General features: G+C 36.2%; 1 protein-coding gene across 1 annotated transcript in view; it reads left to right on the top strand.

The window, feature by feature from the left end:
- Nucleotides 1–1,228: 1,228 nt before the first annotated feature.
- prkacab (protein kinase, cAMP-dependent, catalytic, alpha, genome duplicate b) overlaps nucleotides 1,229–12,354 on the top strand; it is a 25,664-nt gene continuing 14,538 nt past the window's right edge. Inside the window, exons 1-7 of the mRNA XM_016519857.1 lie at nucleotides 1,229–1,667; nucleotides 5,813–5,874; nucleotides 7,405–7,533; nucleotides 7,618–7,716; nucleotides 7,800–7,882; nucleotides 10,266–10,392; nucleotides 11,916–12,011. Coding sequence (XP_016375343.1) covers nucleotides 1,622–1,667; nucleotides 5,813–5,874; nucleotides 7,405–7,533; nucleotides 7,618–7,716; nucleotides 7,800–7,882; nucleotides 10,266–10,392; nucleotides 11,916–12,011 — 642 coding nt within the window. The 5' untranslated portion in view covers nucleotides 1,229–1,621. The remainder of the gene's footprint in view (nucleotides 1,668–5,812; nucleotides 5,875–7,404; nucleotides 7,534–7,617; nucleotides 7,717–7,799; nucleotides 7,883–10,265; nucleotides 10,393–11,915; nucleotides 12,012–12,354) is intronic.

The raw sequence follows: 12,354 nt of genomic DNA, 5'->3' as shown, positions 1-12,354 counted from the left end.
TCGATATTTGTGTGTGTGTGTGTGTGTGTTTTGTGCTTCATATTTGTTTTGAAAGTAAAAAAAAAAAGTTCACATTTACTATTCACATTTTCCAGGAAAAGCCTATAATATCTTAAAATGTGATAATTGACCCCACATGAGTGACAAAATGGCCTTCTATTGGGGCCAACATGTGTTAAATCAGTGTTTCTCAACCAGGGGTCCGTGGACGTAAGGACAGGGGGTCCGTATAAATTATGAATTTTTGTATACATTTTGTATATTTTAACATGACATGTTCCCATGAAAGAAAAATCCAATATAGCTGATGATATAGGCAATACTGGACAAGTCAACTAACTTGCATTATACTTGACTGTATTTGGTCCTCACAAAGACACAAATGATACATGGATGAGTCAGTTTTGTTCTGGGGGTCCTTGAGGATGGTTCTGAATTGGACTGGGGTCCGGTACACCAAAAGGTTGAGAAACTGAAATTTGATCAGCGATTGATAGGAAATGAATGACGAAATGAGGGAATATAAATATCCCATGTTTTTCAGATGGAGAGCTTTAAGTTTTCCAAGCCTCAAATTATTATAGGATCAAGCTTTGCAAAAACCTGTGGATTTCATATTGCCAGCTTAAGTGCATGATTTCATTAAAGTAAAAAAGCTAGAAAATTAAACTAGAACATTTAAATTAATATTTATTTCTCAGATAAAAATCATTGTTTTTTTTTTCAGATAGGCTAATATAATTTATAATTTAAAAGAAAAATCCAATATAGCTGATGATATGGCCAAATACTGGACAAGTCAGCTAACTTGCATTATACTTGACTGTATTTGGTCCTCACAAAGACACAAATGATACATAGATGAGTCAGTTTTGTTCTGGGGGTCCTTGAGGATGCTTCTGAATTGACTGGGGTCCAATACGCCAAAAGGCTGAGATTCACTGTGTTAAATGACCAGTATTTTTACTCCTAGACAACAATAATATTCAATATGCATACAATGTATGTTTACTTTATCAACACAGTAAAAGTTTAATCCACTCAATAACATCATTCATAAAGCTCCGTCCGTTTGGAACATGGAAAGGAACAATATGTTTTGTTTCGATATCGAGAAATCACAACTCATCACGGCTTCATGAGTGTCAATCACTCAGCACATCTGTCCGTCTTCTTCCGTCTGGCCAATGGGGTGGCGCGGTGGGCGGGCTCAGTCCGGGGGGGCGGAGTCTGTCGATGGCCACGGGAAGCGCAGCTGCATGAACGATCTCGCCGAAGCTGCGTCCGTGTTTTTCAGCCGCGACCTCCCCCCTGCGAGCGCCGCTCACGGAACACCCCCGCGGGGAGGCGAGAGAGAGGACTGCGGGGCCGCGGAGGTGCGGCGAAGGAAAGGACAGGAAAGGACGTCCGAGTCCGGTTTGATGCTGGCGGCCCGTCCGCCCTTTAAACACGGATGCTGCTGCTGCTGCTGCATTCATAAGGGATCGCTGTTTATCCGAGAACCCATCGGACGCGTCAACGTCCCCCGGTTTCACATTCCAAGCCGATCGGTAGACACCAATCAAGCGCGACAGCATCCCTCTCTACCTGCGGCTCTCCAGCGCCTGACAGGCCCAGAGTCATGGGCAACACGCCGGCCGCCAAACGGGGCAACGAGATGGAAAGCGGTGGGTGTCTTTAACGCTTCCCAGTCATTCTGTTTAGTCATCATCTTCATCTTCGATCATCCTCAGATGCTCATCGGAAATATGGTCATGGTCGTGCATGTGCGAGGCTTCAGCGGAGATGGTGCTGATGCTGTCATGGCGATCACAGGCTCAAACAATGTGTTGATGCTTTAATAAGAGCGAGCAGCGCTTCGTTTGAGGGTTGCACCCTGTATATAACATGCCAAAGATGGTTATTAGATTAAAAAAAGGGTATATTTATGTACGTCTGATGGGTCTGGAGATGTGTAGAAGGTCTGAAGAAAACAGCAAGAACCAAAACCTGCATGCTGAGATCTAATAGGAAGAATAATTATGGCAATTTAACAATCTGTCATTGAAAACAACCTTATTATTTGACCACTATGTGTCCTCCTCAGTGTCATGATGGTTAGAGCCCCGCTGGTGTCTTGAGGGTTGGGTTTTCACACCTGGAGTTGTTTAACCCAGGCTTAAGTAATCCATGTTTCACATTGCTAACATACTAACCCTGGTTTAATAATTAGGTTGTCAAGTTTTGAGATTTCATGCTTTACACGTGAAAGTCCCAGGATTATTTTTCATATTCACAGTGTTCCATTCATTTGCAGGAGTTGCAAGCTGTTTTAATAACATTTAGGTTAAAATTACTGCAGTTAATGCTAGTCCATCACAGTTTGACTTTTGAGTCTTTCTCTTCTGGAAAACAAAGCAAAACTATTGACGCCGTCGTGTGCTCTGGAAGGATCAAATCATGGCTCACAGACGTTATGTAAACCACTGGCTACTGGTGCTCATGTTAATAAATAAATATTAGAAAAGTCCTTCGATATATCCCACCCAACCTTCCTGTTTAAGTATGAAATGTGTCAAAACAGGAACAAAAACTGCTCACGGTCTTGAACCATTTCCCTCAACTGCTGGCGCTTGAAAGTTTCTGGGACTGTACAAAACGTTTGCATGTTTAATGTGGCAAGATATCTTTAGATTACGATTGGTTTGTCTGTTGCGAAACAGCTCAATGTAACGTATACCAGCGAAAAATCGGTGTTAACCCCCTTTAAAAATGCATGAAACATTGCTAAACTCAAGAGTTAAAAGTGAGCTTAATGTGGGGTTTCAACTTTATTTGCACGCAAGTTACATTACACTCTAAAAAAATGCTAGCTTGTTTCAACCCAACTTTGGGTCAAATATGGACTAACCCAACTTTTTAGTCCATATTTGACCCAAAGTTGGGTTTAAACAACCCAGCATTTTTTAGAGTGTATATACATCACATTAAAGCAATAAGCCCCAAGAAGCTGTGGTTTACAGTGAATTTATAACAGCTAAGGGGCGTTATTAGGGCTAAAATCCCCTTAGCTGTTATAAATTCACTGTATACCACGGCTTCACGGGACTTATTGCTTTTATAAAATGGTTATTCCATATACGTAGTAAGGTTTCACAGAATAAAACAGAGGAAATAAAGTGTAATGATATTAATAAAAACAGTATTCTTCCACCAAAACAATGTAGTTCCTCAGAAACAGTTGTGGTTGCAACAAATTGGTTGCCAAGCAACAGACAAACGTAAACAAATGTGTATGTTTGTAGAGTAATTTACAACAGCTTCGAACGTGGCTCAGCCAATCAGAATCAAGGACCGGAACTCTCAGTTTTATAATACACAAGTTACATTATCGTCACAAAATGTAACTACATTATCGCCCAGCTCCTAATATAAATTTGGATATACAATTAAGTCCAACTTTATCTGCATATATACAGTACTCTCATGTAAAGTAATATATATATATATATATACTATATAACAAATCTCGTTTGATTGCAACGCAAAATGTGAAGTATATTATCGCCCAGCATTCAAATGTGACTATAAGGCATTATATTAAGATACTATAAACATGAACATCATGATTTTCTGTAAAGCTGCATTGAAACGATGTGAATTGTGCAAAGTGCTATATAAATAAGTTTGTCGTTGAGTGTAGTGAGAAAAACACCAGCGTGACCCTTCCCCGCTGTGGGTTTGTTGTGCAGCTCCCGTGAAAATTGTCTTTCTTTTTGCTTGCTTTCTATTTTTTCTTCACTGAATTTGTGGGAACATTTGCGGAATGGATTTGAAAATGCTGAAATGTGTTGAACGGAGCTGAGATGCTGCACTCTTATTGGAAGCTGAAGGCATCATGAAATGCAACAAAACATTGACGTGTAGAACTTTTTGCACTCCTGTGTGGCATGTTATCATGTTTTCCCCTGTTATGCCTGACATATGAAATCATTTTTGTAATGGAACAGTTTATTGAACCTTAAGACAATATACTGTATATAAAAAAAAGTCTAAAAAAAGGTTTGCATATGCGTTTTTTGTTGAATATCAAATTTGACACATCAGGCTTTTATGGCTCATATAGAATATGGAGTGAAAAAAATATCTAAATTTTACTCGGAGGCCCAAACTGAGCAAAAATATGCAATTTGGTGCAGATGCTGATATTTATAGGACTAAAGGCTGGAATACACTACATGATTTTTGCCCTGATTTCCCGCCGATTTACAGTCTGGAGAAGCTGGCGCTAGCTGCAGAAAGCCAGTCAGTCTGCAGATTAGAGCTGACAGGCTTCACAGAAAATCATGTAGTGTATGATGGTCACAGACTCCGATTTTTAGCTTCAGACTTTGATTTCATCCAGTCGTCGTCGGAGATCAAACATGTTTCATATTTCCAGCCGATTTTAGAACGCATGTTGTTTTCATTTGTCACGCGTCTCCTAGCAACAAGACACTCATGTCTGCGTGAGTTTAAAGTGACTTTAAAGTCTGGAAGTGTGTGATCCTCAGTCATTTAGTGTGTGATGCCCAGTTTTTCCTCTGTGATTATTACAAAGTCGGTAAGTGATGCCCAGTGTTTTAAAATATGTTCCGATTATAAAAGTCGTGTAGTGTATTCCAGCCTTAAGATGAAATTCTGATAGCTTGTAATGTAAATCAGTGAGATCTTTATAACCAGTGTTGGGTAAAGTTACTTTTAAAAGTAATGCATTACAATATTGCGTTACTCCCTAAAAAAGTAACGAATTACGGTACTTAGTTACTTTTTATGGAAAGTAATGCGTTACGTTACTTTTTAAATCCTGGGCAGGGCTTGCTTGTTTGGTTTTAATATAAAAAGTTATATTTTTGGCAAATGTAAAAGCCCTTTCACACCAAAATCCTCAGGCTGAAGGAAATGTAAATTCACGTCTGTACAGTAGAACACGGAAGAAGAAAGTTCAACACTCTTCAGCAATAAAAAAAAGAACAAATGTTAGTTTATCTTGAGTAATTTTTGCTTATTAGTATGGTTGAATTGGATCATCGAAGGTCAGCAGCAAAGACACTGGTTAATAAAATGGGATTAAATACATAAAGGATATTGGTATTATTTAACATATTTAATTATTGCAGGTTTGCGTCATAATCTGAGTTGTTTTTATGAATTTTGAGGAAAACAATCTTTTTTTTTTTTTTTTTTTTTTTTTTTTTGTGAGTGAGATGAATTAATGCATGTTCACATTTAGTCTAGAACTAAAGTAACATCGTACTCCCGATTTCTCTCAACATGGGGACAGGAGAGCTTTCAATCAATACATGGGGGGGAAAGTAACTGGCGTTACTTATTTGAAAAAGTAACTCAGATATCTTCTTGCAAATGAAAAAGTAATGCGTTACTTTACTAGTTACTTGAAAAAAGTAATCTGATTACGTAACTCACGTTACTTGTAATGTTTATAACACTATAAATGATATAAATATCAGTTGTCGCTCTGTATCTCCAATAATGTCTTAGTAAGATGGTATTTAAATGATTAGTTTTATGATTAAAGCATACAATGCAATCATATTTGAGACTCACGTTTTAACATGACTTTTCAAAAAAAAAAAAAAAGATGTCTGGATAATCAAGTAAACCGGAGTTGCTTCAGTATTATACAAATAAGTAAAGATTTAGAAAGGTGGCAGGTAATAGATTGTGTACAACAGGTTTTTAGCAATGCTTTGTTCATGCTGATCATTAGAAATCAAATATGATGTTACTGCTTGTAAAGTTAAGTTCATGTACTTTCTCTCTCTTCCCACAGTCAAAGAGTTTCTGGCCTTCGCCAGAGAAGATTTCCTCAGGAAATGGGAGAATCCTGCACAGGTAAGAGGACTCGAGGAGGGAAGCGCATTGAATTCGAGTAAAGAATGAGTGTTAAATGAGTGTCACCTGGTCATTTAAAGCAGGCTCGTGCCCTCTCAGTTGAAAATTACAGCAGAATTATTGCATGGTCAGTGGTTTTCGCTGTGGCTATTTGGAACAAACCCATAATATCACAGATTCTTGAATTGTGCCAGAAAAAATCCACCATAAATACTCTACTATTTATAAATATATAAATACTCTAGTATATAATCCACCATAAATAAGCTAGTGATGGGATAAATGAAGCTCTTCGAAACTTTGAACCAATGTTTTCGCAAAATGATCCACCGTTTCATGTGCGGTTGTCATGGCAACCAGATACTTGCTACGCTAGGTCTATTTTTGCCACGCTAAACTTAGCAATAAACACATTGAAAATAGTGCACTGTAAATGATTTTCAGCACAATCTCAAAGTAGGCATTATACTTACAAAGTAAGTATTATTAAGTCAATGAAGCAGTGAATTACTCACCCAATGCTTTTAAACAGACATCTGTTTGGCGTGATGCATGTTAAACGCACAGCGCTGGGCACACAAACAATTTATATTTAATAAATATTACCGAAAATAGGCGATTAATCAGTTTATATTCTACAATATTTGTTTAGGTGTTGTTGTGTGTAAATTAAATAAAATGTGAATGTAAATGACATAAATGTAGAACAACGGGTTTATGAGATTGTCCAGGTTTGAAGTCATTGCCATCTTCATCTGACAGTTTTATTAGCTGCAGATTTCGCTGCAGTTGTTGCACTTTGTGAAACAGTTATGAATATCCATTTATGTCACACAACAGGCAAATAGTATATACCATAAGCAGTTATCTGGCAAAACGTCTTACTCTGATGAGATTGGGGAGGCATTAGTAAGTTTGATTTTATTTATTAATACATTTACAAAATAACAATTCAAAAAATAATTATATCCATATTTACTTTTGAGTTTAAAATATCATTTATTAAAAAATACATATTTAATAAAATCGCTCAGTTGCTACACCCGCGGAAGCCTCATTTACTGAAATCCCGTGACTTTAGCAGTTTGATGTGCTCTCCGAATCACTGGTTTCGAAACAAATGAAACGTTTTTTTTTTTTTTTTCAAAAGCAAGGGTTATTATAGTTAACGAAAACTAAAACCATAAAGTATATTTCCATTACTTGAAAGAAATTAGATGTTAACTGCAATAAAAATAAAACATTAAAAAACTTATTTTATTTCAGCTAGTTTCCAATGCAACATTTCTCGTTTAGTTTAACTTGATGTACTAAAATAGTTAATTCTAAAATAGTAAAAAAAATCTGAAATTTACATGCAAGCAGAACCTATAAAATTCTATTCTATACATCTAATTCAAAATGTTATCAAAAACAATAATAGTACACAAATAACACTGTTTGAAAGCACCCATCGCTACTAGAAACAGGACAGCAAGCATGACAGATGTGACTGTAGTTATGTGTTTAAACAGCGGGTGTGTCCCACAGAACACAGCGAGTCTGGAGGACTTTGACCGGCTGAAGACTCTGGGCACGGGCTCATTCGGTCGCGTGATGCTGGTCAGACACCGAGAGAGCGGGCAGCACTACGCCATGAAGATCCTTAACAAACAGAAGGTGGGCGGGGCTAATGCCTGAGCCGTGACCTCACAGGCAGGCACGGCGAGGATGTCATGATGTCCTTTCATCGTCTCTCTGTAGGTCGTGAAGCTGAAGCAGATTGAGCACACGCTCAATGAGAAGCGGATACTGCAGGCCGTCAGCTTCCCCTTCTTAGTGCGGCTGGAGTACTCCTTCAAGGTGAATACTGCGTGAAATATCAATAGCTGGAGGACGATGTGCCGCATGTAAAGGCCGTGTTTGGTAACGTGTGTTTGTTTTAGGACAACACTAATCTCTATATGGTGATGCAGTACGTTCAGGGAGGAGAGATGTTTTCACACCTGCGTAGAATCGGCAGATTCAGGTGAATATATTTACATTCCAGATGTGCTTTATTAGTGCCTGAGGGAAACCGCAGTGTGCACAGTAACATACAACATGCAGAGCATACATACTATATATATACATACATACAGAGCTGGGTAGATTACTTACAAATTGTAGTCCATTACTGATTCCAAATTGCATGACAAAAATTGTAGTTAGTAACATAATCCATAATCTTGTATCATATTGGTATAAAAATGCAAAGAGTAAGAACATGTATTCCATTCGTTGTTATTAATAACGTGAAGTGCATCAAACATTACATCAATGTTTCCCAAACTGGGATTCGTAAAAGAACTGCAGGGGGTTCATGAGTTTAATAAAAAAAAAAGCTTACAAATAAAAATGTTAAATTGAAAGAAATTATTTTAAAATAGCATCAATCAAAATAAAGCACTTTCTAAAAAATGAAATAGGCTCTCTCTCTCTGTTATATATATATATATATATATATATATATATATGTATGCAGAGGACGATGTGCCGCATGTAAAGGCCGTGTTTGGTAACGTGTGTTTGTTTTAGGACAACACTAATCTCTATATGGTGATGCAGTACGTTCAGGGAGGAGAGATGTTTTCACACCTGCGTAGAATCGGCAGATTCAGGTGAATATATTTACATTCCAGATGTGCTTTATTAGTGCCTGAGGGAAACCGCAGTGTGCACAGTAACATACAACATGCAGAGCATACATACTATATATATACATACATACAGAGCTGGGTAGATTACTTACAAATTGTAGTCCATTACTGATTCCAAATTGCATGACAAAAATTGTAGTTAGTAACATAATCCATAATCTTGTATCATATTGGTATAAAAATGCAAAGAGTAAGAACATGTATTCCATTCGTTGTTATTAATAACGTGAAGTGCATCAAACATTACATCAATGTTTCCCAAACTGGGATTCGTAAAAGAACTGCAGGGGGTTCATGAGTTTAATAAAAAAAAAAGCTTACAAATAAAAATGTTAAATTGAAAGAAATTATTTTAAAATAGCATCAATCAAAATAAAGCACTTTCTAAAAAATGAAATAGGCTCTCTCTTATATATATATATATATATATATATATATATATGTATGCATACCTTAAATTTATTTTAGGCTTCATTTATTAAATTATTTGCTTCATTTGCTTTACATTACTAAGTAATTAATTACTGTCATTTAATTTCCCCTTAAAAAATGAAAGTAAGGGATTACTCTTAATTTTTCTGTAATTTATGTTAAATAAGTAAAAAATATGGGCTTTTTTGATGTGTAGACTGTGACCCAGTACTGATGAAAGAATAGAAACATAGGAAATATAGGAATGATGTTGTGATGAAAATATATTATTTAAATGAAAACTATAATCTAGATTCTGTCTCCGCTAACTTGCTTTGTGTATATATACCAAATGCAAACTTTGCATGCAACAATCAGGCAGCAATTGACAGCACTCTGATCTAGTGGCATACAGGCATCGTCAGATTGACAGTACTCTAGCCCAATAATGTTGGGGGATCCAGTGGGGGCGGCAGTCATATTTCAGGGTGACCATGCCATCAAATATCAAAATTTTTCAGGCAGAAGCCTTTAAATCAATTTTAATATCCATAAAGATAAAGTCAGTAAAATGTGTGTGAACTTCTGGCTTGTAATTACAAAAGACTAAATTATTAGTATGAAAACGGTATATATACTTAATTTGTTTGTGCCACAGATTGAATCGTATTGCATGTGTGTAAATGTCAAAAAAAAAAAAAAAAACAGTATATGTAATTTAGCTTATATGTATTTTTTTTATTCCACATAAGAAGTGGACATAGAAATGAGACGGAATAATAACAGGTCATCCCATCAGTCTGCATATTTGTGCTTGTATTCTTTGGCTCATTTTGGTCTGGCTAAATACACAGGATACAAAACAAGCGCTGGGTTTAGAGAAGCAGCAGTGAAATCCAAAGCTATCTGTGTGCTAATGCACATAATGTGAGACTGTGGTTTCATCTCGCTTGTGTAAAGACGCTCGATGCTTGATATTCATTTGTTGCTGTACTAAAATGAACCACTTAGCAGCATCGACATGTACAGTTGCATTTAAAAATGCATGCATGTTGTTTCATTAGATAACAACAAAATATCAAAGCTGCTGGAGTTTTTCGACTTCAGTTTTCTTTAAAACTCACAAGCTTCTTTTTAGTAAATGCTGAAAAGCGTGTTTGTGCTGTTTCTATGCACATTCGCATGCATCTCTTTTATTATTTCAGCCCTACTGGAATAGCTAAAGTGCTGTTGTTTTCAACAACTTTCTTGGAACTGTATCTTTTCTCTTTCTTTCTCTCTTGCCGTCTTTCTCTCATGTAGTGAACCCCATGCGCGGTTTTATGCTTCACAAATAGTCTTGACGTTTGAGTATCTGCATGCCCTCGACCTGATCTACAGAGACCTTAAACCAGAGAACCTCCTCATCGATCAGCAGGGCTATATACAGGTAATCAACACATGCACCGACTGCAGAAGACTTACATTCACATTAAAGATACACAAATACATAGTGCTTAGTGAATGAACAGTCTGGAATAGAAATAACACTCATTATTAAATGCACTTTGGACTTCCGGTCTTAAATTTCTGATTTAGCATTAATAGCCAATTAATTAGCATGATTAATAATAACATAATTAGTAACATCTGAACTTGTATCTTCAATATGTGTTTTAAAGAAATGTTTTTCTGTAATACTTAACAATCTGTACAATACTTTATGATCCATGTCAAGGGTAAATTACGCACAAATGTTGACAAATGTTGTGTTAGATGAACAGAATCCTATCAAACCTAATTTAATATGATATCATATTTAGTTATTGTGTTAAAAAATAATATAAAGGCCTTTGGACTTTCAATCTTGAATTTCTGTATTAGCATTAATCAGCATGATTAATAACATAATTAGCAACATTTGAACTTCTGTTGTGACCTACTTTACATTAATAACATCAGTATGTATTTTAAACAGATAGTTTTGCATCTTTCTCTGTAATACTTATAATGCAATTTGGAAAATATTTTACAATCATGTTGAGGCTAAATCAAGCACAAATGATGACAAATGTTGTGTTAGATGAACAGAAACATATCGTAACTTCATAATATAATTTAAAATGTTATAATTAGTGCTGTCAGATGATTAATCGCATCCAAAATAAAAGTTTTTGTTTACACAATGCCATACATCAATGGAAAGCTTATTTATTCAGCTTTCATGTGATGTATAAATCTCAATTTCTAAAAATTGACACTTAAGACTGGTTTTGTGCTCCAGGGTCACATATACATAATAAATATACACAATACACACACACACATATGTATTAAGTAAACAAAAACTTTTATTTTGGATGCAATTAATCGCGATTAATCGTTTGACAAGCACTAGTCATATTATTTAGCTATTATGTGAAAATATAATAAAGAACTTTAGAATTCCAGTCTTAAATGAGCATTAATTAGCATCCAGTCTTAAATTAGCATTGATAGCTAATTAAGTAACATGACAATTAGTAACATTTGAACTTCTATTTTTACTTTTTTAAAGCAAATATCAGCATTTGTGATGTGCTTTACATTACTAAACAAATATTTTACTTAATATAGTGCAATTTGGAGAATATCGATCAATCGTGTCAAGGGTAAATCAAGCACAAATGATGACAAATGTTGTGTTAAATGAACAGAAACATGTCAAATTCAGTGTGACTTTGCTGTAACTCGTAAAATCAAATCTGCGCCACCTTCAAGGGGTAAAACAAAACACTGATTTGGGCCCCATTCATTTGCAGTGTAAATGTTGCTAAAAGTGTGTCTGTGATGTAAGCAGCTCCGTGGATGTGCTTTCTCATAATCTCACCATTACTGCCCCTCATGGCTAATATGATAATGGCATCATGAAATGTTTCTGGCTGGAAGCATGCATGCACTGTGCGTATGTCACAGCGTCCTCCTTTGTTTCAGGTGACAGACTTTGGTTTCGCGAAGCGGGTCAAGGGTCGCACGTGGACATTGTGCGGCACCCCGGAGTATCTGGCCCCAGAGATCATCCTCAGCAAGGTGAGCCATGATGCTGTTTCTCTGAGGAGACTACAATGAATGCAGCTGAACGACAGCAGACCCAGTGTAATTAATGAAGCGTCTGCACCGCAAGAGCCTGGTGATGCAGCTCGCTCTCAGCTGCTTTTTTGCGCTGTACAGCTACTCTGAGCACTTTATTTGACTGAAACAACACGATTTAATATTCAAATATTATATATAGACTAATGGGTGGAAGTTCGGAATATTAAGATTATTTTAATGTTTTTGAAAGAAGTCTCTTCTGCTCACCAAGGCTGCATTTATTTGTTAACAAATACTGTAAAAACAGTAATATTGTGAAATATTATTACAATTTAAAATA

The sequence above is a fragment of the Sinocyclocheilus rhinocerous genome, unplaced genomic scaffold (genome assembly GCF_001515625.1).
Source record: "Sinocyclocheilus rhinocerous isolate Xijiao unplaced genomic scaffold, SAMN03320098_v1.1 scaffold2826, whole genome shotgun sequence".
NCBI lineage: Eukaryota > Metazoa > Chordata > Actinopteri > Cypriniformes > Cyprinidae > Sinocyclocheilus > Sinocyclocheilus rhinocerous.
The sequence above is the reverse complement of the archived record's forward strand: the minus strand, read 5'-3'. Positions and strand labels throughout refer to the sequence as shown.